Source organism: Pseudonaja textilis, chromosome 2 (assembly GCF_049901715.1).
Source record: "Pseudonaja textilis isolate UNSWEBS1 chromosome 2, rPseTex1.2, whole genome shotgun sequence".
Classification (NCBI taxonomy): Eukaryota; Metazoa; Chordata; class Lepidosauria; order Squamata; family Elapidae; genus Pseudonaja; species Pseudonaja textilis.
The window spans coordinates 3,996,045-4,022,470 of record NC_141991.1 but is presented as its reverse complement, the minus strand read 5'-3'; the positions used below and the strand labels follow the sequence as shown (position 1 = coordinate 4,022,470).

The following is a 26,426-nucleotide window of genomic DNA, read 5'->3' as shown; positions in this document are numbered from 1 at the left end:
GCCCATCCCTGAAAAAAAATCAGTGGGCGTGGCGTATTGCTCTGCGCCACATGGCCCCCAAAGCTGCAAAACAGTGCGGAGCGCTCTCGGGGTAGGAAAGAAAAGAACAACTTAGAACTTAGAACTTATAATGGGCCCTTTATAATGGCCTTTAGTAAAATTGGTTCGGCCCTCGAACGCAGATCTGATTTTCCATGTGGCCCCAGAGAGAAATTAATTGCCCACCCCTGATCTAGTCCAACCCCACCCCGCCCCCCTGCCCAAGGAGGAGACCCTACACAATTTCTGACAAATGGCAGTGCAGTTTCTTCTTGAAAGCCTCCAGTGATGAAGCTCTCACAACTTCCGAAAGCAAGCTGTTCCTTTGGTTGATTGTTCTGTCAGAAAATTTCTCCTTATTTCTAGATTGAATCTCGTCTCGATCAGTTTCCATCCATTATTCCTTGTCTGGCCTTCAGGTGCTTTGGAAAATAGCTTGACCCCTTCCTCTCTGTGGCAGCCCCCCAAATATTGGAAAACTGCTATCCTGTCTCCCTTGGTCCTTCTCTTCACTAGACTAGCCAGGCCCAGTTCCTGTAACCGTTCTTGTTTTAGTCTTCAGGCCTTCAGTATAGCCTCTCTTCTTTGCACTTTTTCCAAAGTTTCAACATGACCCAAATGGATGCAGTATTCTAGGTGTGGTCTTAATAAGGCTTTATGAAGCAGTACTAATACGTCATGTGGTTTTGATTCTATGCCTCTGATTATACAACCAAGGATTGTATTAGCTTTTTGGCAGCAGCCGCATACAGGTCATTCATGCTTAAATAATCATCCACTTGGATTCCAAGGACCCTTTCACAGTTACTATTTTTGAGCCAAGTTTCAGGTAATCTGTTTTTCCTGCCCAGGTGTAAAATGTTACTTTTCTCCACATTAAACTTCATTTTGTTGGATTCAACCTTGTCTCATTTGGATCTGAAATGCACAATATGCATATAGATAAAAATCTATAGAGACATGGTGGGTCAGTAATTAGAATGCAGGCTAATTATCCACACCCAGCAGTTGATTTTGACAGGCTAATGGTTGATTCAGCATTTATCCTTCTGTGGTGGGCAAAATGAGGACCCAGATTGCTGGGGACCATATGCTGACATTGTAAACTGCTCAGAGAGTGCTGTAAAGCATTGTGGAGTGGTATATAAGTCTAAGTGGAATTGCTATTGCTTTATATAGTTTCTAATGAGCATGGATCCTTTTATGAGAAGTAAGATGACTATTCTGAGCAAAACTCTTTCCACATTCTCTGCATTTATATGGTTTCTCTCCTGTGTGGATTTTGTTATGGCAACTAAGATCATACTTCCGAGCAAATCCCTTCCCACAGTTCGTGCATTTATATGGTTTCTCTCCCGTGTGGATTTTGTTATGGGAAGTAAGACCATATTTCCGAGCAAATGTCTTTCCACAATTCGTGCATTTATATGGTTTCTCCCCTGTGTGGCTCATCTTATGGGAACTAAGATGATATCTTCGAGTAAAGGCCTTTCCACACTCCATGCATTTATATGGCTTCTCCCCTGTGTGGATCCTCTTATGGAAAACAAGATGGCTTATTTGAGCAAATATCTTTCCACACTCCATGCATTTAAATGGCTTCTCCCCTGTGTGGAGCCTTTGGTGGATAGAAAGTCCATTACTATAAGCAAAGGTCTTTCCACACTCCATGCATTTATACGGCTTCTCCCCTGTGTGGATTATCATATGGGAATTAAGATTACTACTTTGAGCAAAGGTCTTCCCACACTCCATGCATTTATAAGGCTTCTCTCCTGTGTGGATCATCTTATGGGAAATAAGATTATCTCTTCGAGCAAAGGTCTTTTCACACTCCATGCATTTATATGGCTTCTCCCCTGTGTGGCTCGTCTTATGGGAAATAAGATGATATCTTCGAGCAAAGGTCTTTCCACACTCCATGCATTTATACGGCCTCTCCCCCGTGTGGATAATGTTATGGCGAATAAGACTACCTCTTTGAGCAAAGGACTTTCCACACTCCATGCATTTATATGGCTTCTCTCCTGTGTGGATTTTACTATGGCAACTAAGATCATACTTCTGAGCAAATACCTTTCCACAATTTGTGCATTTATATGGTTTCTCTCCTGTGTGGATTTTGTTATGAGAAGACAGACTGTATTTCCGAGCAAATGTCTTTCCGCAATTTGTGCATTTATATGGTTTCTCCCCTGTATGGCTCATCTTATGGGAATTAAGATGATATCTTCGAGTAAAGGCCTTTCCACACTCCATGCATTTATATGGCTTCTCCCCTGTGTGGATCCTCTTATGTAAAACAAGATGACTTATTTGAGTAAAGATCTTTCCACATTCCATGCATTTAAATGGCTTCTCCCCTGTGTGGATCCTCTGGTGGATAGAAAGTCCATTACTACAAGCAACGGTCTTTCCAGACTCCATGCATTTATATGGCTTCTCCCCTGTGTGGATTTTCATATGGGAACTAAGATTACCACTTTGAGCAAAGGTCTTCCCACACCCCATGCATTTATACAGCTTCTCTCCTGTGTGGATCCTTTTGTGAATAGTAAGTCCAATACTATGAGCAAAGGTCTTTCCACACTCCATGCATGTATATGGTTTCTCTCTTGAGTGGATCCTTTTATGGGAAATAAGATTATGCCATCTTCTGAACGTGTTACCACACTCTCTGCATTTGTAGAGCTTCTCCTCAGTATGAATCCTTTCATGTGAAGAAAGTTGTTTGCTTGTTCTAAAATATGTTCCACATACCAAACATTTATAAGGCTTCTCTTTTGCATCAATCCCTTTTTGTGATTTGAGAAACTTACTTCTAAGTGAAGGAATAAATGTCTCATTGTAATTTTGTCTGTTGTGTCTTTTTATAGTGCCTTCTCCTTTGTTTTGACTTAAATAATGTTCTTTTACTTGTAGTTTAGCTTTCATTGGCTTCACACTTTTCCCAATATATTTTTCCCTTATTTTCTCTTGCTGGGCAGGAATGTTTTGCATCGGAGCAACAGTGGAAGATGAACTTTCCTGATTCCAATTATTTGACTGGTTTCTCTCATGGCTTTCAAATTCCGTTCGAATTCCAAACTTCTCCATTCCATCTTTAGCATTGATCACTTGGGACCATTTACAGGAATCTTGATCCTTCTGTCCATTGTTACCTTCAAAGCAAAAAAGAAATAATAATAACAAGGTCAGAGAAAAAGATTAAACTGTACAAAGTCAAGTGAATTTCTTTCTGAATTTTTCTGAAATTGCATTATGTTGAACGTTTGCATGCTAACAGTGGTGTGATATAGACATTTCTGTATTAATGAGTCATGAAAGCTTTGAAAACATCTAGAAATCTTTACAATTATCTATATATATGCAAATCTCACTCAAAGTCTGTTTTGAATTAAGGAATAATTAAGGGAAACATCCAAGGGAGAATTGAGGAAAAACTTGAGGGAAGATTTATTTAAAGGTTCCCCTTACACATACGTGCTAGTTGTTTCTGACTCTAGCAGGCAGTGCTCATCTCTGTCATAAAGCTAAAGAGCTAGCGCTGTCCAAAGTTTTATTTATTTATTTTGATTGATTGAATAGGGTGGGTTAATTTCAGCAGAGACCTGTGAGATCTGAAACAATTTTGAAACATGCTTCTTCTCCAGTGTACCTTGGAGCAGCTGCTCCATGGTATCTGGCAGGCAAGACCCCCACTCAGCCTGTTCCTTGATCACAACTGAGATTTTGGAATGAAATCTCTTGCTTGAACGTCCCTTTGGCTTGTAAATGCTCTTCGCACTGAGACAGGAAAGGTTGGGAGGCTTCAAGAATGGCTATTTCTCTGCTCCAAAGTCTCATCAGCTTTAGATCTTTGGTTGGATCTGGTACAGGCTTCAGTTCGCAGAGAATAGGGGCCTAAACTACTTTAGTGCATGAACACATAAGACCAGTAGTGCAAGATCTCAGGTTAGTAATCTTGCATTATCTCGCACTTGGTACTTTAGGCCTGTGTTCTTTTAAGAACTGAGGACTGCACGAGATCCAAGGCAAAGTCTTTCAAAACGAAGAGGCCTTCTTTCTGTTTTCAAAGCACTTTGTCCTGGATCTCATGTAGGCCTCAGTTGGCATAGAACCGAGGCCTAAAGTAGTGCAAGATTTCCCACTACTGATCTCGCATACTCAGTCCTTTAGGCCTCCTTTTTCTGCAAATACACTGAAGCAGGCAAAGGAATTGACAGCTCACTACATTGTTGCAATGTAAATCCCGTTGGCTGGGATGGGGATATAGGTAGGGCAAATGTTGTTGCAGCACCTCTGCTGTCATTCATGTGAATGATGGCCATGGTGCTGCAACATTTGTAATTTTAAGACTGAGTCTTAAGTACTTGGGAGTGGGCTAGGTCATAAATTGGAAATTAGTAAGTGGTCATAACTCAAAGATTACCTGTACCCTAGGACAGCGGTCACCAACCTGGTGGTCCACGAGAAAATTTTGGTGGGCCGCAGAGAAATGTCACCCCGAGCACCCCCTAAAGGAATTAATCCAGGCTGCACAGAAACACAAGATTGCGCTGCCCACATGGCCCGTGGGAACCCTTTCCACCCACTCACTCTGTACCAGGCAAACTTGCCTGCTAAGTTGCTATTTTTCCTTTTTTTAACCCTGACCATCAGCTGTTCTGATGTGCCGGGAGATTTAGATTACCTAGGAAGCAGGAAATAGTTGGATTTCTTGCTTTCTAGCTAGTATTTAAATCTTTGGCTGTGTTTTTAAGTCCCTTAGGACTGAAGCATCTATTATTCAGTGCAGACTCATGGCAAGCAAATTTTATGTGACACTCAGGTAGCCGATGGCAGTTAGATAGATCAATGAATGTGTGAGGACCCGGAATATATCAGAAATATAACAAAAACCAAAACGTAAATAAAGGTCCTTTAATGCCTTCAACTTGGCTTCACTGTTTAATTGTTCACAGTTGAAGATTAAACTATTTTCAAAATCACATTCCAAACAAAAGAAAACACAGTTCAAATTCAAAGAGCAGATAACGAAGCAAAAAACAAAAACAAACCGCATTGAATAAAGTTCCACGACAGACCAGGATAAACAATTACCAACTTCAGGAAGATAACCAGATACAGTCCATTGGAAGAACGCCAACCAAGATAAACCTCCAGCGTTTGTTAGCACACACGTCCAAACTCTTATGCAGATCTCACACCTGCAACCATGAAGAGGATCATGGCCCTCTCCTCCCAAGTAGACCACATTTTCCCTGATCCTCTCCTCCCTGCATGCCCTAGGATGGATAGGGGATGGGCCTGGGTCCTCTTCTGACTACTCAGCTGGCCTCTGCCCTTTTCCAGACTGCCTCCACCACCTCTGGAGCCACACTTCCACTCCCTGTTGGCTGTTCCTCCTCTTCCTCAGAGTCAGTCTCCACCAGGGGCATGACAGAATGATTCTGTGAGCAACTAAATCTGCCTGCCTGCTTCACCTGATTTTGGATAAAAGTTACTCTTTTTTTATAAAAAAATTCAACATTTACATACATGGTATGTTGTGAGTTAATTTTGTGAGTTTGCTTGCAAGCAAATTTTATTTGACAGACTGAGCTAGCTGATGGCAGATAGATCTCTGAATAGGATAGATCTGTGATTCTGTGAGCAACTCAATCTGCCTGCCTGCTTTGCCTGATTTTGGGTAAAAGTTGCTCTTTTTTAAATAAAAAAATTCAATATTTATATAAACATTTGTAATATTTACATACAAGCCATGACCAGCCAGTCACAGGACAACCAAGCCAAACCCACAAATTAGGCCACACCCACAGAACTGGTTAGTGGTCCCTGGGATCTAAAATTATGAGTTTGGTGGTCCCTGAGGTCCAAAAGGTTGGTGACCCCTTCCCTAGGATGCTCTGAGTCACACTGCATGAGGCCTTTACTCTTGAATTGGATTAGGAGAGTGCTCTTCCATGGGCTGAGCATTAAAGTTCTGTTCTCACACAATTTTGGGAGGTTTCAGAGGACAAGTGACAACACATTCCTCTCACATGACCTCCAGAGGACACATAAAAGCACACCTCATTCTTCTCAGCCTCCATAGATAAGTTCTAATAGGAATGGAAAATCTACAGATAAGAAATAGCAAGGAAAGCATGTAACCAAACAGACATTGACTGTTTTCTTCCTTGCAGTACAAGACCAGATTGTACTTTCTTTCTCCTTCCGAAGAGATGATATCTGATCAATGATTTTTTTAATTTTTTTAAAAAACTACCCCGTTTCTCCAATAATACAGCCTCCCCCAATAGGAAGTCCCAGCATGTTTTATAGGCATGAAATGAAATTAAGCTCCTCCCCCCAAATTAAGGCCTACATTAAAACATGCAAAATGAGGGGGAATGATGAGGGGGCTTGCCGCTAGGAAGTACTTTTGTTGCATACCCGGATATGGTGCTGCCTGCGTTGACCCCGATACGAAGTGCCCCACCAATGCTGAAGTCAACATCCAAGCTGTCACCTCCCAACCGCCCGAAGATGCAAGGGGGGAAATTAAGTCACCCCCGAAAAGATGACCTAGCCACTTTTTCAGGGCTAAAAAAAAAATAAGACCCGGCCTTATTATACGAGAAACACGGTAACTATAATCTCTCTTCTTGAACTCTCTGATTTGGAACAAGAAAATTCTTACCCAGAGAGACCACATTCCTATAGTTTTCAAGCATGACATCTGAATGCAGCGCTTTCTGGTCAGGATCCAGCTGAGACCATTCCGCCTCAGAGAAATACACAGTCACCTCCTCGAAGGACACAAGACTCTCCTGAACACAGAAAAAAGAACAGAACAGGAAGATTCACAAGATATGTTCATCTTCATCAATGATTTAGACTAGAGGATAAAAGGGGAACTCATCAAATTTGCAGACAAGACCAATGTCAGGATTCCAGCAATTGCCCCAAATAAATCCAGCAGTTAACCCAATTAAATCATGAGTCTCAAACCAAACTTCCAAAACTTCAATTGACAGGAATACCAAAACTCCAGAAGATAGGCTCAAGATATAGAAGGATCGGCAGATTGGACCCCATCTAACAAAAAGAAAATATTAGAAACAATGTGAGAATGGTTTTAGATATACTGGAATACTATGAAGCATATGTTGTGAAAAACAACTAGCATTGATAGATGTCCAGAAAGTATTTAATAATGTTAATTGGCAAAAATGTGTGGCAAAACCCACATTTGCAAATACTATTGAGATACAAGAAGGATGTAAAAACTTGGGGTTTCTATAAAGAACCAACAATACTTAATGACATTTTATGAGAGACAGAGGAAAAGTTGCTACGTAATTATATAATTATTTATTAAACTTTAAAATGGAAGATGAACAAGTAAAAGAAACCATGATAGTATGGGCAAAAAACTTTTGACTATACTGTAAGAACTAGATAAATGGCAAAAACTTTGGGATGGAAATTACAACTTGACAATGGCTGCTACATATAAAGAAAATCTTAATAGAATGTTCTATAGGTGGCATCTGCCACCGGCAAGATTAGCAAAAATGTTTCATAATATGTCCTCCAAAGGTTGGAAATGCAATCAGACTCCAGGCACTTACTACCGTATGTAGTGGACATGTATGATAGCAAGAAAATACTGGACAGAAATACACACTTGGTTGGAAAAGATGACTAAGCAACATATAGATTTAAAGCCAGAAATATTTCTGTTGGTATAATACCAGGGAGCTGTGATAAAGGGACTATATATTTAATATTACATATACTGACAGCAGCAACAATTGTATTTGCACAATATTGGAAAAATGAGAACACCCCACACCTAAAGAAAATGTAATTCGGAAGATACTGGATTGTGCAGAGATGGACAGAGAGACTTTGAAAATAAAAGATACAGGCGATTCAGAGTATTATTTAACATGGAACAAGTTTTATCAATGGTTAGAGTTACAAGGTAGAAACTAGATGAGGAAAAAGTACTCTTATGTGTAAGTAAATATATGAATGCTGTTTATTACTTATGCCACTATAATTGATATACGATACAATCACAAACAAGCCAATATAATTATAAATATGGTTATAATTATATGCATCACTAAGGTTATACTTGTTATTTTGTTTTCACTCTTTTGTAAAATGGAACGCCCAGACTACACATTGTATTCAAAATATGTATATATAATTTTCTTAAAAAAGTAGTAATTGCAGCAGGGATGTTGGAGTTCTACTGGGCAATCAGTTACACATGAGCCAGCAGTGTGCTACCGTTGCCAAAAATATTCCAACACAATCATAGGCTGCATTAAGAGAGGGACAGAATTAAGATCACATGAAGTGGTAGTACCAATTTATAATGCCTTGGTAAGACCATACTTAGAATATTGCATCCAGTATTGTTGCCACGATGTAAAAAAAGGTCTTCAGACTCTAAAAAGAGTGCAGGGAAGAGCAACAAAAATAATGAGTGGACTCGAGGCTGAAACATATAAATGGTTGCTGGAATTGGGTATATCTAGTTTAATGAAAAGAAGGACTAGGGTGCGACATGATAGCAGTGTTCCAAGAAACAATGGATGGAAACTATTCAAGGAGAGAACATACCTACAACAAATTTCCTGACAGTGAGAACAATTAATCAGTGGAATGACTTGCCTTCAGAAATTGTGGGTGTTCCAACTCTGGAGGTGTTTATGAAGAAATTGGATAGCCATTTATCTGAAATGTTATAGGGTTTCCTGTCTGAGCAGGAGGTTGGACTAGAAGACCTCCAAGTTTTCTACCAACTCTGTTATTCTGTTCCATTGCACCCAGATTCTCAAAGGAAGTATATGCACTAAGTTAAATGGCTGTGCGTCACACAAGTCCTAATTTTAGATGAGAAAATGGACAATTCTGAAAATTTCTTTGACTGAAGGAAAATTTGGGGAAGTTTTATCCAGCTTCTTTACTGATTGTACAAAACTTTCACTGCTTTTCCCTAAAATACCAGTAATCCCACTTCTGGATCAACCGATCTATCGCTCTGTCTATCATTGATTGACCTAATAGTCTGAGCCACTGGCTGAATAAAAGAAAACAAAAAAGATAAAATTCCATGGGAAAGTTGTTTCTCAGTCTTTCAAAGCGGAAATTTTTGATCTCTTAATCAAGGCGCAAATTAGAGGATTAGAAATTATTTTGTAGCCTAAATACCTTGATCCCATGCTTTTTGTGGCCATTATCTTTGGAATTTTAATAGTCTGCTTTATTTTTAATATGATTTACTTATTTTTGAACTACAGGTTATAAACGAATTTTTTTAAAATGGCCATTGTGGCATTTTTCATTAGCCTTGCACAATTCCAAGTCAAAGAACAACCCTAGATGATAAGCTCAAGATCTTGGCAGACTTGAACACAGGGAGTATCTAACAAAATGAAATTCAATGCAGAGAAAAGTAAAGTCTTAACAGTTAGGCAAGAAAAAACAAAACTACACATATAGACTGGGTGAAACCAGGCTCAATAACAGTAACTGTGAGAGGGATTTTGGAGTCTTAGTGGACAGCCAATTAAATTTCTTTTTCCAATGTGTCACCACACTGTAAAAATGATGTTGAGACTCTAGTAAAAGTGCAGAAAGGAGCAACCAGAATGATTAGGGGACTAAAACATGAAGAACCGTTACAGGACCTGGGCATGGTTAGTCTAGTCAAAAGAAAAATGAGGAAAGACATGATGGCAGTATCTCAATATTTGAAGGGCTGCCACAGAGAGGAAGGGGTCAAGCTGTTTTCCAAGGCACATGAAGGCCTGGATCAACGAGAGATTCAACCTGGAAATAAAGAGAAACTTTCTGACAGTGAGAACAATCAACCAACAGAACAGTTATCTTCAGAAGTCCTGGGAGCTTCATCACTGGAGGCTTTCAAGAACAGATTGGACTGCCATTTGTCAGAAGTGGAGTAGGGTCTCCTGCTTGGGCAGGAGGTTGGACTAGATGACCTACAACGTCCCTTCTCATTCCTGATTGATTGAACAAATATGTGCCAACAGTGTGGGGTGACAGCCCAAAAAGCCAATGCAATCCTAAGTTGCTTTGAGGGATACAATCAAGATCAAGTGAGGTACTAATACCACTCTATAAAGCGTTAGAAAGGCCACACCTAGAATAATGCATCCTGTTTTGGTCACCACACTATAAAATGGATGTTTACACTCTAAAAAGAGTGCAGAGAAGAGCAACCAAGATGATTAGGGCACTGGAGGCTAAAACATACGATGAATGGTTGCAGGAACTGGGCATGGCTAGTCTAGTGAAGAGAAGGTCCAGGGAAGACATGATAGCAGCATTCCAATATTTGAGAGGCTGGCAGAGAGACGAGGGGGTCAAGCTACAAAATGAAATTCAGTGGTGAGAAATGTAATGTGCTATGTTTAGAAAAGAAAAACCAAATGCACAGGCACAGAATAGGTGATACCTGGCTCAAAAGTAGTAAGTGGAACAGGGATCTTGGAGTCCTAGTGGACGATAGCTTATAGAATCAGAGGCTGCATTAAGAGAGGGATAGAATCAAGATCACATGAAATGTTAGTACCACTTTAAAATGACTTGGTAGAACCTCACTTAGGAATACTGCATCCAGTATTGTTGCCACGATGTAAAAAAGATCTTATGATTCTAGAAAGAGTGCAGAGAAGAGCAACCAAGATAATTAAGGGACTGGAAGTTAAAACATGCAATGAACGGTTAAAGGAACTGGACATGGCTAATCTAGTGAAGGAAAGGACCGGGGGAGACATGATAGCATGTTCCAATATTTGAGGGGCTGTTAGAGAGACAAGGGGGTCAAGCACCTGAAGGCCAGGCAAGGAATAATGGATGGAAACTGAACAAGGGGAAATTCAACCTGGAAATAAGGAGACACTTTCTGACAGTGAAAGCAGTCAATCAATGGAACAGAAGTTTCCTTCAGAAGTTTTGGGAGCTTCATCAATGGGAGCTTTCAAGAAGAGATTAGATTGCGAACTGTCAGAAATGGTGTAGTGGGGTTAGAGTAGATGACCTACAAGGTCCCTTCAAAACTCTGTTAATCTGTACCTTATGAGGTCAATAAATTAAAAAAGAACAGGGAGTCTAACAGTTCCTGCTATTGTGATATGTTAACTCCTAATTCTTGAAGGACTTCAAAAGAAATGCTTCCTTGTGTTATGGAAGAACACAAAAATAATCCAGTCCAAACAAGGACTGGAGGGAGAATGCAAATCTAATCTTTTCCCTTTCTTACCTGATTTGGAGGTTCAACCGCTGCTTGATCTCTGTCATAAGAACCAGAAAGCTGCATTCTTTGTTTCTCTGTAAGGAATAAATAATTTCAAAATGCATATTTAACAAAACAGGAGGAAGTGTTTTATAGAAGAGAGAGCGAAGGTAAGACAGATGGGTAATTGGAGGATCTTCCATTACCTCCTGAGGTGTCCCAACTTAGATCTTCCCAGGGGATCCTCCTGAAAAAGAGCTCCTGAGCAGGATTTGATGGGTTCTTCTTTCCCTCAGGATCTCCGATCTCCACACTGCAGCACTTTATATAGGAGAAAGGAAAAAAGAATTAACGTTGATGAAATGAAATAAAGTAGATTCTTATATTCGGAACTCAACCTCAAAGACCTCAATATCTATCCATTGTGGTTGAGTGAGACAATAATGGAACAATGTTCTACAAGAATTGGTGGAACATCGTCATGTATTATGAACGTCAGAGAAGTTTGGGTAGGAGAGGTGAAGGATTCAAACACATTTTGTATTCTTTTTTGAGCTCCCTAAAGTGTCTCACCTGCAACTGGACCTGCTCCTTCTGCTCCTCTGCCTGGCTCAGGAGGAAGCCTTCAGCCAGGGCCACCACCTGAGAGCTGGTTTCTACTCCGCACTCCCTCACCCAGCTCTCCATCTCGGGAAGCAGAAGAGCCAGGAGCTGCTCCAGAACAACCAGGTCCAGCATCTGAGCTTTGGAGTGCTTTTCTGGTCTCAGCCATCGCCTGCACAAGTCATGGAGTCGGCTGCAAAGTCCTCGGGGACCCTCAGCCTCCTGGTATTGGAGGCTCCTGAAGTTGCACGGCTGGACTTCTGAAGGGAGGATGGATTCCTCCTCCAGGATCTTCTGTCCAGGCCTTGTCCAGATCTCCCCACCTTTCCCAGGCTGAACAGTTGAAGGGCCTTTTCCACTTCCCTCCTTTGCAAAAGGTTGTGTCTCCATCCTTCCTTTTTTCTGCAGAGCAGCTCCAAATGGGTCCAAGGACTCTTGTGGATCTCAGACGCCTTTTCCTTCAAAGGACCATTTCTAGTGCCTATTTTGCAGGACTTGCAGTGATCAGGACCGATTGATCCCTGCAAATTATTTCCTCTTTTTTTTTTCCTTAAGAGAAAATTCTGGCTTGCAAAGATTTCAAATGGCTTCGAGTTTCTGTACCTGGGATGGAAAGAAAAAGCAACGCCAAGAATCAGAAAGTGGAATTCAGCCACGGAGCAACCTTCACCCAACCTGCCCGGAGCTCCAAGTGGCTTATCCCAACGCAGTGTCCACTTCAACAGGCATGAAACGAGATCCCCGCCCTCTTCCAGGCATCCCCGCTTCCCCCTGCATGGAGATGACGGCTGGGGAGCATGGGACCTGCGCTTGAACCTGCAGGAGGGCCGGGCGCGCGTCTCTCCCTCCTCTGCTTCCCTTTGCCCGGGAAGAGCCCCTACCACTCACCCGCAGCACGTCGGGATCTCTCACCGCCAGACTCCCGCAGCCTCTCCGCCGCGGCGGAGTCCCGGGAGTTAAGGAAAGCGAGTGCGGCCTCCTAGAACGGCAAGCATTTGGGATGTCCCTTTCTTCCCGGTCTCCCCTTCCAATCCAGCTATGAAGTTCCCCCTCCAGTGGATCAACGAGGAAGCGACTGGAGTTCCCTTCTCTTGGCGGAGGACGCCCCCTGGTGGATGTGTCGCAAAATGCCAGGATTGTAGAAAGGGCAGAAAAGAAAACTATGTCTGAGAAGAAGGGAGAGGGCCTTGGGAGTAGGAGGAAAGGCCCCTGCCTGACAAAAGCTTCGCTGTCTCTAGAGGGCACTTTCTCCATCTTCCTCTCCTCCCTGTTCAGGAACTGAAAAAGTCACCATGAAGGCTCCATGGAGATTGTGGAAGGGCTCAATGGGCTCCAAATCCTGTCAGAGACAGCAGGGCAGTCAGAAGATGAAGACCGGGAGCCTCTGTTGGAAACCCAACTTGTATCGTGCTGTTGTTGGGAACCTGCCCAAATAGGAGGCAGAGAGGACATAGGCAGGGAAGGCCACAATCGGAAAATGATTTTAATTTCTTTCTTTAATTTAATACGTGCAGCTGCCCTTCTCAAGTTAGTCGCTCAGCCTTTCAGGGAAGGGGGAAGCAGAAAAGGCAAAGACCCCTCTGGCCTCTTGAGAGGAAGGAAAAGGAAGATCCTGAAAAAGTTATATAAAGCTAAACCATGATGAGGAAAAAGCATTTTTACAGAATGATTGAGCAGGAAATTCACCTCAAGTAATGTTACTAGGAAGCTTAAGCCCCTTGGAGAATATAAGGAAGGGATATATCATTAAACCATGAATGAAAAGAGAAAAAAATAAAATAAAAAAGCAAAACAAGAAAAGTCAAAGGCTCTACATTAAACCAGCTAGCGGTACCTGAACACACTTGTAGGTGGATCATAAGCTTCCTAACAGACAGGAAGCAGCTGGTGAAGCTAGGCAGAATCACATCTGATAGCTATACAATAAGTACGGGGCCTCCCCAAGGCTATGTGCTTTCTCCACTTCTCCCTATATACCAATGACTGCATTTCAAATGATCCATCTGTTACAATACTGAAGTTTGCAGATGACACAACAGTGATTGGTCTCATTTAAGACAATGATGAATCCACATACAGACAGGAGGTTGTACAACTTGCCTCGTGGTGTAACCAGAACAATGTGGAACTGAACACACTCAAAACTAGAAATGGTGGTAGACAAACCCTCCCATACTACCACCTCTTACAATACTAGACAACACAGTATCAACAGTAGAGACATTCAAATTTCTAGGTTGTATCATATCACAAGACCCAAAATGGACACCTAACATCAAAAATGTCATCAAAAAAGCACAACAAAGAATGTTCTTTTTGCGCCAACTCAGAAAGCTCAAACTGCCCAAGGAGCTGCTGATACAGTTTGTTAGTGTTTGGGGATAAACCCCCAAGCAGAATGTGCAGCAGCAGTCAAGCCAGGCAACCAAATGAGAGAGGCTGGGCCCAAGAGTATACACACACTGGAGACAAAAACTGTTTGTAGTTTTTAAATAGTTGTTTAATCCATTCAGAGTTTAAGCATTGTCAATCAGTCCATATGTCATTCACAAATATATCCATTCAGTAACTTAGTCCAAGTCAGTAATATGTCCTTATCTGCTTGTTGAGATATCTTCTCCTCCCGATACCTTTCTAGTCCTTTTGTTCAGCAGAAACGGTATCCAGCACAGTAGCCAACAAAACAGTAACAAGCAGATGTCTCAAACAGGAGTAAACAGCAGGCAGCAGGCAGAGAGGCAGGGGGGGTTACGTTTCTCTTACTGCCTTTTATTGCAGGTTGTAACCGCACCCTTAATTATCTTATTACATTGCAGTTTGGTGCTTAAAGCTACAAACACTTAAACCTTGGTTTATATATTTATTCACCCAAACCTAGTTGGTGTATCCATATACCCAACATTCTCCCCTTTTGGGTGATATAAATATATAATACCCTTACAATCTAAACCCATACTTTTCACAACTCTCTAGGTGCTTAATGGCATCTTGGGCTTTAGTAAAATTATCAGCTATATTGTCCTCCGACATGCAGTACTCCAGCTGTATCATTTTACTCTTTACAGATTGTCTAACGTTTAAGTACCTTAAATCTGTATGCTTGCTCCTAGTTTTTACTGCAATATTAGTGGCCATTTGAATTGCTGCCTGATTATCTTCATGTACAATTATAGGATAATTTACAGTTATACCCATATCATTCATCATTTGTTTATACATAATTAATTCAGTACATAATAACGATAAACAGGAGAATTCTGCCTCCATAGTAGACAAACTTATATGCTGTTGTCTTATTGACTTCCAACCTATTAATGTCTTACCCAGCATTATGGCTGTTCCCGAAGTTGACTTTCTTGTGTCTCTTTCTGATGCAAAACTAGCATCTGCATAAGCACTCAGTATGAGATCACCTTTTGGTTCTAGATACAGTGCATGGTGCAATATTCCTTTAAGATATCTTAAAATTCTCTTCAATGCATTCCAATGACATTGAAGTGGATCATTATTATGTCATGCCAGTTGATTAATACAATAAGCTATATCTGGCCTTGACCAATTGCTAATGTATGATAAACTACCAATCAAAGATTGATATATTACCTTATCAAACTTGGGACTTTGAGCATCCATTTTGCAAATATCCTGACTCATTGGAGTCTTTGCAGGCTTACAAAGTTCCATCTTATAATCTATTAGCAATTTAGATATCTTATCCTCCTGAGATATCTTAAAACCTTTCTGTGTTTTCAGTATATTCAAACCTAGATATCTCTTTATCTCCCCTAATTGCTTGATTTTTATTTTCTTAGCTAATGATGCTATTATTTTATTGGCTTCATCATTAGTCTCAGTAATCAAAGCAATATCATCTGTGAATAATAATAATAATGATATTTTCCCATTTGTCTCCCTTTTAAATAGACATGGATCGGCTAAACCAGCTTTAAACCCTATATTGTTTAGTTCCTTTACAATATACTGGTTCCATTCATAGCCTGATTGTTTAAGACCATAGAGGCTCTTTTTTAACAACCAACAATCATTATTATTTTCACCTTTAAATCCAATAGGCCTTTTCATATATACAGTATGTCTTAGTGGAGCGTGCAAGTAAGCAGTTTCTACATCCAGATGGTTAACTATATATTTCTTGCTTGCTGTCCACACTAAAGCTGCCCTTAATGTTGCTGCTTTAAGACTAGGTGCAAATACTTCATCATAGTCATTGGCACTTTGTCTAAAACCTTGGGCTACTAATCTTGCCTTATGGATTATATTTCCATCCTTATCAGTTTTTATCTTAAAAATCCATTTGCAGCCAATGGGTTTTATATCAACAGGTAATCTCGCATTTTCATATACTTTCATATCCTTTAAGGATTTCAATTCCTTATTCATTGCTGCATACCAACTTTCCTTATCTTTAGTAGGATACATTTTTATTTCATCCACAGTATATGGAATTTTATTTACCTGGCACACTGTGTTAGCCTGGTATCTATCAGGCGGTCTAGATATTCGTGTAGTTCTTCTGGGAATTACAGGGCTTGTATGAGGACTTTTTTGAGTTACTACCTGTTCATGTTCCTCAGCTTGCTCAGCTATTGGTACTATTTCTTCCTCTATGGGCTCTATCTCTTCCTGTATTTCTCTCTTTACTTTATTTTTAAAGGTACAGGGATAATTAATGGGATTTCTGTAGGATTCAATAATTACTTCTTTATTGTTATCCTGTTCTAACTTATCCCATCCTACGTGCTCTAGAAATTGGGCATTGGCACTACATAACACCTTAGATGTGCCTTTCTCCCAAAATCTATATGCCCTATGGTTAGCTTGGTAACCAACAAAGAATAATTGTTTAGCTCTGTGTTGCCCTTTACGCCTGAGTTGTGTAGGGATATGCACCCATGCTGGTGCACCAAATGTGTGCAGGTAACTCAGATCAGGCTTCCTGCCATGCCACATGGTGAATGGTATTTCACCAGTAGTTGTGTTAACAACGTTGTTCAATATGTTATTAGCACACATTGTGGCCTCCCCCCACAAAGAATCAGGTAATCCAGAATCAGTTAACATTGTTCTAACCATTGCCTGTAGTGTTTGGCCTCTTCTCTCAATAAATGCATTGTGTTGTGGTCTGTATGGTGCAGATTTCTTGTACTCTATTCCAGCTACCTTTAATCTATTCTGGAATTTGCTGTTAACAAATTCCGTACCATTATCTGTCACCAGGGTTATCAGTTGCCGTTTAGTCTTTCTTTCTGCAAACTTTAACCAGTTGAAGAAATGTTGATATGTTTCAGTTTTGCTTTTCATTAGGTAGCAAAACCCATATCTAGAGTAATGGTCCATAATGCTCAGTATATATTGAGCACCCCCCATACTGGGTTTCTTTGGACCTATAATGTCTGCAAATATTACTTCTAAAGGTTCTTTTGTTTTGAAACCATTTAGCCTATTTGCAGGCAATATTTTACTCTTATCTTCACAGCAGACATTACAACGCAAATATTTATCACAAGGTTTTAACCTTATTCCATCAGATAACTCTACTGTACGTTTTAGCATTTTAAAATTTACATGCCCCAAATGCCTATGCAATAAATGGATACATTCATTATGAGGCTTTATATTGTTAAATACAGTCTGTGCCTCCCCTTTCTTACTATCATGTAAAACATACAATGCTCCATTTAAAGCTGCAGTTACCCTTTTGTTATCTTTTTCAATTATGCAATTATTATCCTTAAATGTAATTACATAACCTAGTTTGTCTAATACCCTTACAGAAAGTAAGTTCATCTTTAACTGTGGTACATATAACATTTTTATATTCTGGTTTAAGCATGGACAGTATGCAATACCTTCACCCTTGGCCTTGAGGTTCCAACCATTAGCGAGTGATATATGTTGAGAGCTTGTAGACATTTTTATAAATTTTGTCTAATCTCTTGTGATGCAGTGGGATGCACCACTGTCCACCACCCATAAATCATTCTTCACATCACAGTTGCTAAACGTGGCTAGTTCAAAGGATTTCTTTGGCTTTTTTACATTCCGGCTTTTTTCTTTTCTGCAGAATCTTGCCAAATGTCCTCTGCCTCCACAATTAAAACATTTTTTAATTGTGTATGCCGTCGAAAATAAATTCTCTTCTTCCAGGTGCTTTAATTTACTAAGTTGGTTTCTTTCAAGCTTTGAAGATAATTTCTCTTCTTTATTAGGTTTATCTTCTCTCAGCTGGTCACGTTCACACCTTCTTCTGGCTTCTTCTAATAGCCTGCTGGTAATCTCGGTTAATGATAAACTGTCTTTTGGCAATACCTCTAAAGCAGTCACATAATCATCAAAGCTTCGATCCAATGAAGACAGTATGATGTATACTTTTTGCAACTCATTAAATATAAGCTCTTTTTCTTGTAATTCCTGAAAAATGCTCTTCATACAGTTTAAATGAATTAACATGTCTCCATCCTTCTGAAGATGTGTTCTAAACAGCTTCCGTGTAAGATTGATATGAGCTCCTACACTGTCTCAAACATATATCTTCCTGAGGTTCTCCCAGCAGTTTGCAGCATTTTCCTCTCCATGGATATGGATGAGTTGCTGGTCAGAGAGAGTCAGTCCTATGATGCATAAAGCCTGCTCATTCTTTCGTTTATAGTCTTGTATCAGTTTATCATCCTCTTCATCAGTAGGATCTAAGTTAGACACATCTGGTGGGTTTGTTATTATGTCCCACAAACCTTCTCTTCGTAGAAGTAAACTACATTTCATTGACCATGAAACATAGTTTGTTCCATCTAGTCTGGATATCATGGACAGATTTGGCAAATTTACTTGTGCCATTGCTCTTCAGATATGTAACTATTTAAAAACTACAGTTTGTTTTTACAGTAATGTGCAACTCACACCAACTCTCACTGCTATATCCTGGTTAGTTAGACTGTGCTCACTGGGCCCATAACCAATGTTAGTGTTTGGGGATAAACCCCCAAGCAGAATGTGCAGCAGCAGTCAAGCCAGGCAGCCAAATGAGAGAGGCTGGGCCCAAGAGTATACACACACTGGAGACAAAAACTGTTTGTAGTTTTTAAATAGTTGTTTAATCCATTCAGAGTTTAAGCATTGTCAATCGGTCCATATGTCATTCACAAATATATCCATTCAGTAACTTAGTCCAAGTCAGTAATATGTCCTTATCTGCTTGTTGAGATATCTTCTCCTCCCGATACCTTTCTAGTCCTTTTGTTCAGCAGAAACGGTATCCAGCACAGTAGCCAACAAAACAGTAACAAGCAGATGTCTCAAACAGGAGTAAACAGCAGGCAGAGAGGCAGGGGGGGTTACGTTTCTCTTACTGCCTTTTATTGCAGGTTGTAACCGCACCCTTAATTATCTTATTACATTGCAGTTTGGTGCTTAAAGCTACAAACACTTAAACCTTGGTTTATATATTTATTCACCCAAACCTAGTTGGTGTATCCATATACCCAACACAGTTTTACAGAGGAATTATTGAGTCTATCATCTGCACCTCTATAACTGTCTGGTTTGGTTCTGCAACCCAACAGGACAGACACAGACTTCAGAGGATGATTAGGACTGCAGAAAAAACAATTACTAGCAATCTGCCTTCAATTGACGACCTGTATACTGCAGGAGTCAAAAAGGGCTGTAAAAGATATTTACAGATCCCTCACATCCTGGACATAAACTATTTCAACTCCTTACCTCAAAATGATGCTAAAGAGCACTGCAAATCAGAAAAATGAGACACAAGGACAGTTTTTTTCCTGAATGCCAGCACTCTGCTAAACAAATAATTCCCTCAACACTGTCCAAATATTTACAAAGTCTGCACTACTATTACTATTAATTTTCTCATCACCCCTTATCACCCCTTCCCTCCCACTTATGACCATATGACTGTAACTTTGTTGCTTATATCCTTATCATTTATATTGATGGTTTCTTTGTATGACTTGATTGCTTATTGTCCCCTATGACTGTCATTAAGTCATATGATTCTTGACTCTCGACAAATGTATTTATTTATTTTTATTTTATTTTATTTGTCAATTGTTTACAAGATAATAAGTAAAAGTGTATACATAATTATGAATACATGAAATGGGTACATATAAGAAAAATAAAAGAAAAATAAAAAAAACAATAGGACAGGGACGGTAGGCACGTTGGTGCGCTTATGCACGCCCCCTACAGACTTCTTAGGAAAGGGGTGAGGTCAATAGTAGACAGTCTAAGGATAAAGTTTTTGGGGTTTGGGGAAGAAACTACAGAGTCGGGTAGAGTATTCCAGACATTGACTACTCTGTTGCTGAAGTCGTATTTCCTGCAATCAAGCTTGGTGCGGTTAACCTTGAGTTTGTATCTGTTGTATGCTCTTGTGTTGTTATGGTTGAAGCTGAAGTATTCATTGACAGGTAGGACATTGCAATGTATGATTTTATATACCATGCTTAAATCAGACCGAAGACGGCGTAATTCAAGGTTTTCTAGTTCTAGAATTTCAAGTCTGGTGGCATAAGGTATTCTACAACGAGTAGAGGAGTGGAGAACTCTTCTTGTGAAATATTTCTGGACTTTCTCAATTGTGCTAATATCAGATACGTAATGTGGGTTCCAGACTGAAGAGCTGTATTCGAGTATTGGTCTAGCAAATGTTTTGTATGCTCTAGTTAGTAGTGTGATATTACCAGAGAAAAAGCTACGTAAGATTAGGTTAACAACTCTTAATGCCTTTTTGGCTATGTAGTTGCAGTGGGCTCTAGCACTTAGATCATTAGAGGTGAGTATTCCAAGGTCCTTTACAGAGCTTGGATCATCAACAAGATCTTGACTATTCAGCTTGTATTTTATTTTCGGATTTTTTTTTTGCCAATATGTAAGACAGAGCATTTATTTGTTGAGATTTGAAGTTGCCATTTGTTTGACCATTCTGATACACAGTCAAGATCTTTTTGAAGGGTAGCAGTATTGTCTGTGGTATTGAACAGCTTTACATCATCAGCGAAAAGAATGCAGTTGCTCTTAATATGATCACAGAGGTCATTTATGTAGAGTATGAAGAGAGTTGGTCCTAGAACACTGCCTTGGGGGAACACCACTATTGACAGGTACAGAATTTGATAGGACACTCCCAATTTTGACCATTTGTTTTCTGTTTGACAGGAATGCTTCTATCCAGTTATGCAGTTGTCCAGAGATACCATAGGATTTTATTTTTAGTAGTAGTTTGTCATGTACCACTGAATCAAAGGCTTTACAGAAGTCTATGCAGATTGAATCTATTGTTTTGCCCTGATCGAGTTGTGTCATCCATATGTTTTGGATGACACAACTCGATCAGGGCAAAACAATAGATGCAATCTGCATAGACTTCTGTAAAGCCTTGATTCAGTGGTACAGTGTAAGAATTGCAGATTACAGGATAGTTTTTTTCTGAAACCAAATTGTTTATTGGAGAGTAGGTTGTTTGTCTCTAAGTGGAGGATGATGGATTGGTTGATAATTGATTCCATGACTTTACAGCAGCATAAGGAGATTGGTCTGTAATTTTCAACTAGGCAAAGGTCTCCCTTTTTGAAGATGGGGATGACTGTGGCTTGTGACCATAGGTTAGGCAAGGAAGTGGTCCTGAAATATTTTTCAAAGATTATGCTTAGAGGTTTGGCTATGGCAGTGGATAACTTTTTTAAGAAATAGGCACATATTCCATCCGGTCCAATAGATAGGGATGGTTTTAGATTGCGTAGTGCTTTTTCAACATTGTCTTCTGTAAAATCGATATGTATTAGATCACTGTAGTTATCTGTGGTTCGGCTAGGAAATACTGGGCATGATCCATTGCTGTTTACAAATACTGAGCCAAAAAATGTGTTAAAGATGTTGGCTTTAATGGTGTCGTTGTTGCAGTCTTTAACATTAGGTCCTATCAGGGGTGGGATGGACCTTGAATCTTTTAGTTTGTTGTTTACAAAACTGTAAAAAGCATTGGTGGAATTGGTGCTTAGAAGGTTTTCCTCTTGTTTAATGTGATAATTGGTGCATTCGGTCTTTATTTGGTGGCATAAATTTTTGTATCGGCTTTTGAAATTGGCAACGTGACCAGATTTGTTTTTCCGCCAGAGTGATCTCTTTTTGGATTGAAGTTTCCTTATTGTTATGGGCAATCTGTTTTTTTGTTTTGTTTTGGGAGTAGTTGTTGGTACATATAGTATGATGACTCTTTTGACTTCAAGTAAAAATATGTTGTAATGGTCTTCAACAGTATTGCATCCAGTGAATAGAGATTGCCAATCAAGGGATGAGAGATCGTTGTTTATAAGATCATAGTTGCCTTTTTGAAATTATAATTGGGGATCACATCATTGTGGTGGTTTTTGTGTGGACGTATGTTGAGACAAAAGTCAATCATATTGTGGTCACTGCTGGAAAAGGGTTCTTTAGTTTGTATTCCGTAAATTAAATTCAAACTATTGCAGAAGATGAGATCGAGGCAGTTGTTTAGTCTAGTGTTGTTGGATACTAGTTGTTCCAGTCCCAGATTTGTAACAGCATTGTAAAAGGTTGCATGTATGGTTTCAGTTGTACATTCATTTAGGGTCCAGTCAATATGAGGCAGATTGAAATCACCAAGAAAGATAAAGGGTATGGGCAGGATGCTGCCCATGTTAGTAGTGTATTTAGCTTGTTTACATGTTCGATGTCATAATCAGGTGCTCTGTAACATAGTAAGAATCGAATTGTGATATTTAAGGATAGTTCACAGATAATGGTCTCAGGAAGAGCAAGCTCCTGGGTAATTTTTTAGATGTAAGGACTTTTTGTAGAAGATAGCAACACCACCTCCTCTACGAATTTCACGATCTGATCGGTAAACATGATAGTCTCTTACTGTGGTAATGGAGTCGGGGAGAGATGCATTGAGCCATGTTTCACAGACAAATATAATGTCGAATTTAGCCATATTTAGTAGGAGGAAAAATTCAGGTATTTTATTTACAAGGCTTCTTGCATTGAGTAGCTTGCATTTAAGGCCAGCAGTAGTTGGAATTGAGGTAGTTAGGGGCGTGCGTGCCTAGTCTTGGGTGATGGTGGATTGGTTGAGGTAGGGTTGTGCTTGAAGGTTAAAGCTGAGTTGCGGGATGTGTGGTAGTCAATGTACAGGTCCTTCTCTCCATTGTCGAGATGTTTTTTGAGTTCAGTGCGGAGTACACGGGAGCGGGCACGTTGCTGTATGGTTAGGTCAGGGCGACAACGGAGGTTCTTATGGTTGGTGTTGGTTTTGGCAAGTGAATTTATAGTGTAAATGAATTTGTGTTTGCTTGATTCATTTTTGCAAATGACCCTGCAGAAGCGTGGGGTCACAGAGCCGTCACTGTTTTTGAGCTCTCGGCCAATGCGGGAAATGTCAAGTATTTCATCAGGGGAGATGGTTGATGCTTGATAATCACTGATGATGTTTCGGACAGTTATGATTTCATCATTATCATTGATGCCCTCTAGACCAAATAAGATGGCGTTTGGACGTTTCCGTTCACGCTCAACAGCCTCTCTGATGAGGATTGGGATATCAATATTTGTCTGGGTTGTGTTTTTTTGTGGATTGGGTTGTGGATTGGGTTGTGGTTGTTGAGTAGAGATGTGGTTTGTAGCTATTGGATGTTCAGGATTTTGTGTTGTGTCTTTTTTTTCGAGGTTGGATGATCTTTCTTTTAAGGCGTCCAGGGATGCTACTTTGGTGTCAAGGGATGTTAATCGTGTTTCAATGGTATCGACTCTTTCCAACAGATCCAGTTTGGGTCTGCATGAATTGCAGAGAAATGGAAACTCATTGGATGATTCTAGGTATTGAATCAATTGCTTGGGTAATCCCAAGCAGTCATGATGAGCGTATTTGTTACACAGAGAACATTTGATGGAGTTTTCATTATCCTTTAGAGTTTTGTAGCATTTAAGGCATGTGCAGGAGTCTTGTGGTTCATTGTTGGGGATTAAATTCTCTTTAGGTTGTGGTTTGGCATTGGATTTTTTTTCTTGGCATGGTAGGTTTGTTAAGATAGTACGTTGATTGAATTAATTAATGGAACAATTTTGGGTAATCAATATAGCCAATATCACACCAATCAATCAATTGCAGTAATCTCTCTAGTCAGATAATGTCCTAAGCAACAATCAACCTAATCAATTAATTACACTAACTACTAATCAATTAATTACACTAATTATTAGTTACACTTCTTCTTCTTTTTCTTCAGCGTTTGTCTCGCGCTCGGGCGAGGTCCGCTAATGTCCTTGAGTACTGCTTCCACACCTCTCTGTCTGCCACGTATGTCGGGTCTGCCTTCGCGATCTCTAGATCGGCCTTGATCGTGTCCATCCAGCGTTGTTTAGGTCTACCACGCGGTCTCGCTCCTCCGACAGTCACCTTCATTACAGATTTGATGATGGATTCTTCCTTGGCGCGGCTCACGTGGCCGAACCATCATAGCTGGGACTGCCTCATGACCGTGGGGATGGGCACGACGTTGAACCGTCTACGCACTTCTTCGTTCCTGACGCGATCAAGTAGGGTGAGGCCTACCGACCATCGGAGCATTCGCATCTCCATTATCTGGAGTCTGCTTTCGACTTCTTTGGTCGTCGGCCAGCACTCTGCGCCGTATATGGCCACGGGGCGCACCACAGAGTTATAGATTTTCACCTTCAGGCGCATCGGCATCTTCTTGTCACAGAGGATGCCCGTGACGGACTTCCATTTGCCCCACGCTGCATTGATCCTGGCTGCCACCTCAGTTTGTAGTAGGCCTTCTTCCCCAAGAGTAGTTCCCAGGTACTTGAAGGTGGAGGCGCGCGGTAGCTCCTGCCCGTTCACGTGGATGGAGCCTGTCATTTCATTGTCAGTGGTCAGGTATTCGGACTTCTTTAGGTTCAGCCGGAGCCCGAACTGCTCGAGGCGGTCGTGCCACTGTTGGACTCGGTGCTCGAGTTCAGCCTTGCACAGGTTGGCCAGGAACACATCATCGGTAGAGCAGCGCGTCCATGGGGCGGGCGTGTACAGGTCGTGTGTAATTGTGTTCATCACCAGAATGAACAGCAGTGGTGAGAGAGCAGAGCCCTGGTGTACGCCGACGGTAATATTAAACTCCTCTGATATCCCAGCTGCTGCTTTTACACGGCTTTTGTGACATCTGTATAGGAGTTGGACCCATTGTACGAGCAGCTCAGGCACGCCGTGATCTCGCAGTGCGTACCAGATGAGATCGTCAGGGACTCGGTCGAAGGCCTTTTCCAAGTCTAGGAAGGCGGTGTGGAGCGGGATTTTCTTCTCTCTGTGAGCCTCCATCAGCATCCGCACACACCGAAGATGGCGTCAGTGGTGCCGCAGTTCTTGATGAATCCAGCCTGGTTGACGCTGATGTCGACGATGTCCCGAATGCGCTTATCAAGGACGCGTTCAAAGATCTTCATAGTGTGTGACAGTAACCTGACCGGTCTGTAGTTGGAGCAGTCCGCTGGGCTGCCCTTTCCCTTCCAGATCGGAACAGTGGTGCTGCGGTACCAGTCGTGTGGCACTTTCCCGTGGAGACGATGTTGTTGAACAGCTCGCACAGCCACAATGCCGAGCCCGGTAGTGCCTTTTTCCAGAAGTCGGCAGGGATGTCGTCTGGTCCTGTTGCCTTACCGCTTTTCATAGCCTTGATGGCGTCGGCGACCTCGCTGGCATAAATGCCTGAGACTGGGCCTTCAACTGGGTCACCTCGCGGGGTTCGTGGGTGTGGGAACTCCTCGGTGGAGATCTTCTCGAAGTATTGCCGCCACCTCTCCGCAGCGTCTCTGGGGTTGACGATCAAATTTCCCCTTCGTCGTTGATCCCATGAAACTGGTCAATGTCCAGGGTCTTCCTGTGTCTGCTTTTGGCTAGGCGGTAGATCTCATTCTCGCCTTCTCGCGTGTTCAGCTTCTCGTAGACGTCATCGTAGTGGGAGCTTCTGGCTGTCGCTACTGCTTTCTTGGCTGCCTTTTTGGCCGCCTTGTATTCGCAGAGCTTCTCGCTGGTCTTGTCCTGAAGAAAGGCCTTGTAGAGCCGTTTCTTCAGGTGTACGGCATCTTGTACTTCCGGTGTCCAGAGCCATGTATCTCGTTCGATGCGTCTCCGTCCTGGCTTGGTGCAACCAAGCTGTTGGCAGCCGGCAGTGTGAACAGTGCTCTTCAGCATGGACCACGCTTCCTGTGGCCCGTCGACCATCTGCAGGAACTGCTCCGGTTTGATGAGGGGTCCCGCCATCTTCTTCTGGTTCCACCACTTGATTCGTGGCTGGTCTGCATTCCTTTTGTCAATCCTGGTCTTGGGCTTGCTGATCCTGATCTTCGCCATCAGCGGCCTGTGCTGACTGCTCGATTCGTACGGGTACACCTTGGCGTTGAGCACGTTTTTAGCGGCTCTTATTAGTTACACTGTTCAATTAAATTCACTAAATCACTGATT

General features: G+C 41.2%; 1 protein-coding gene across 1 annotated transcript in view; it reads right to left on the bottom strand.

Moving 5' to 3' along the window:
• LOC113451924 (uncharacterized) overlaps window positions 1–13,134 on the bottom strand; it is a 219,030-nt gene extending 205,896 nt beyond the window's left edge. Inside the window, 6 exon segments of the mRNA XM_087923002.1 lie at window positions 1,231–3,200; window positions 6,725–6,854; window positions 11,330–11,397; window positions 11,509–11,623; window positions 11,876–12,508; window positions 12,794–13,134. Of these exon segments, the coding sequence (XP_087779128.1) occupies window positions 1,231–3,200; window positions 6,725–6,854; window positions 11,330–11,397; window positions 11,509–11,623; window positions 11,876–12,295 (2,703 nt within the window). The 5' untranslated portion in view covers window positions 12,296–12,508; window positions 12,794–13,134.
• Window positions 13,135–26,426: the final 13,292 nt, after the last annotated feature.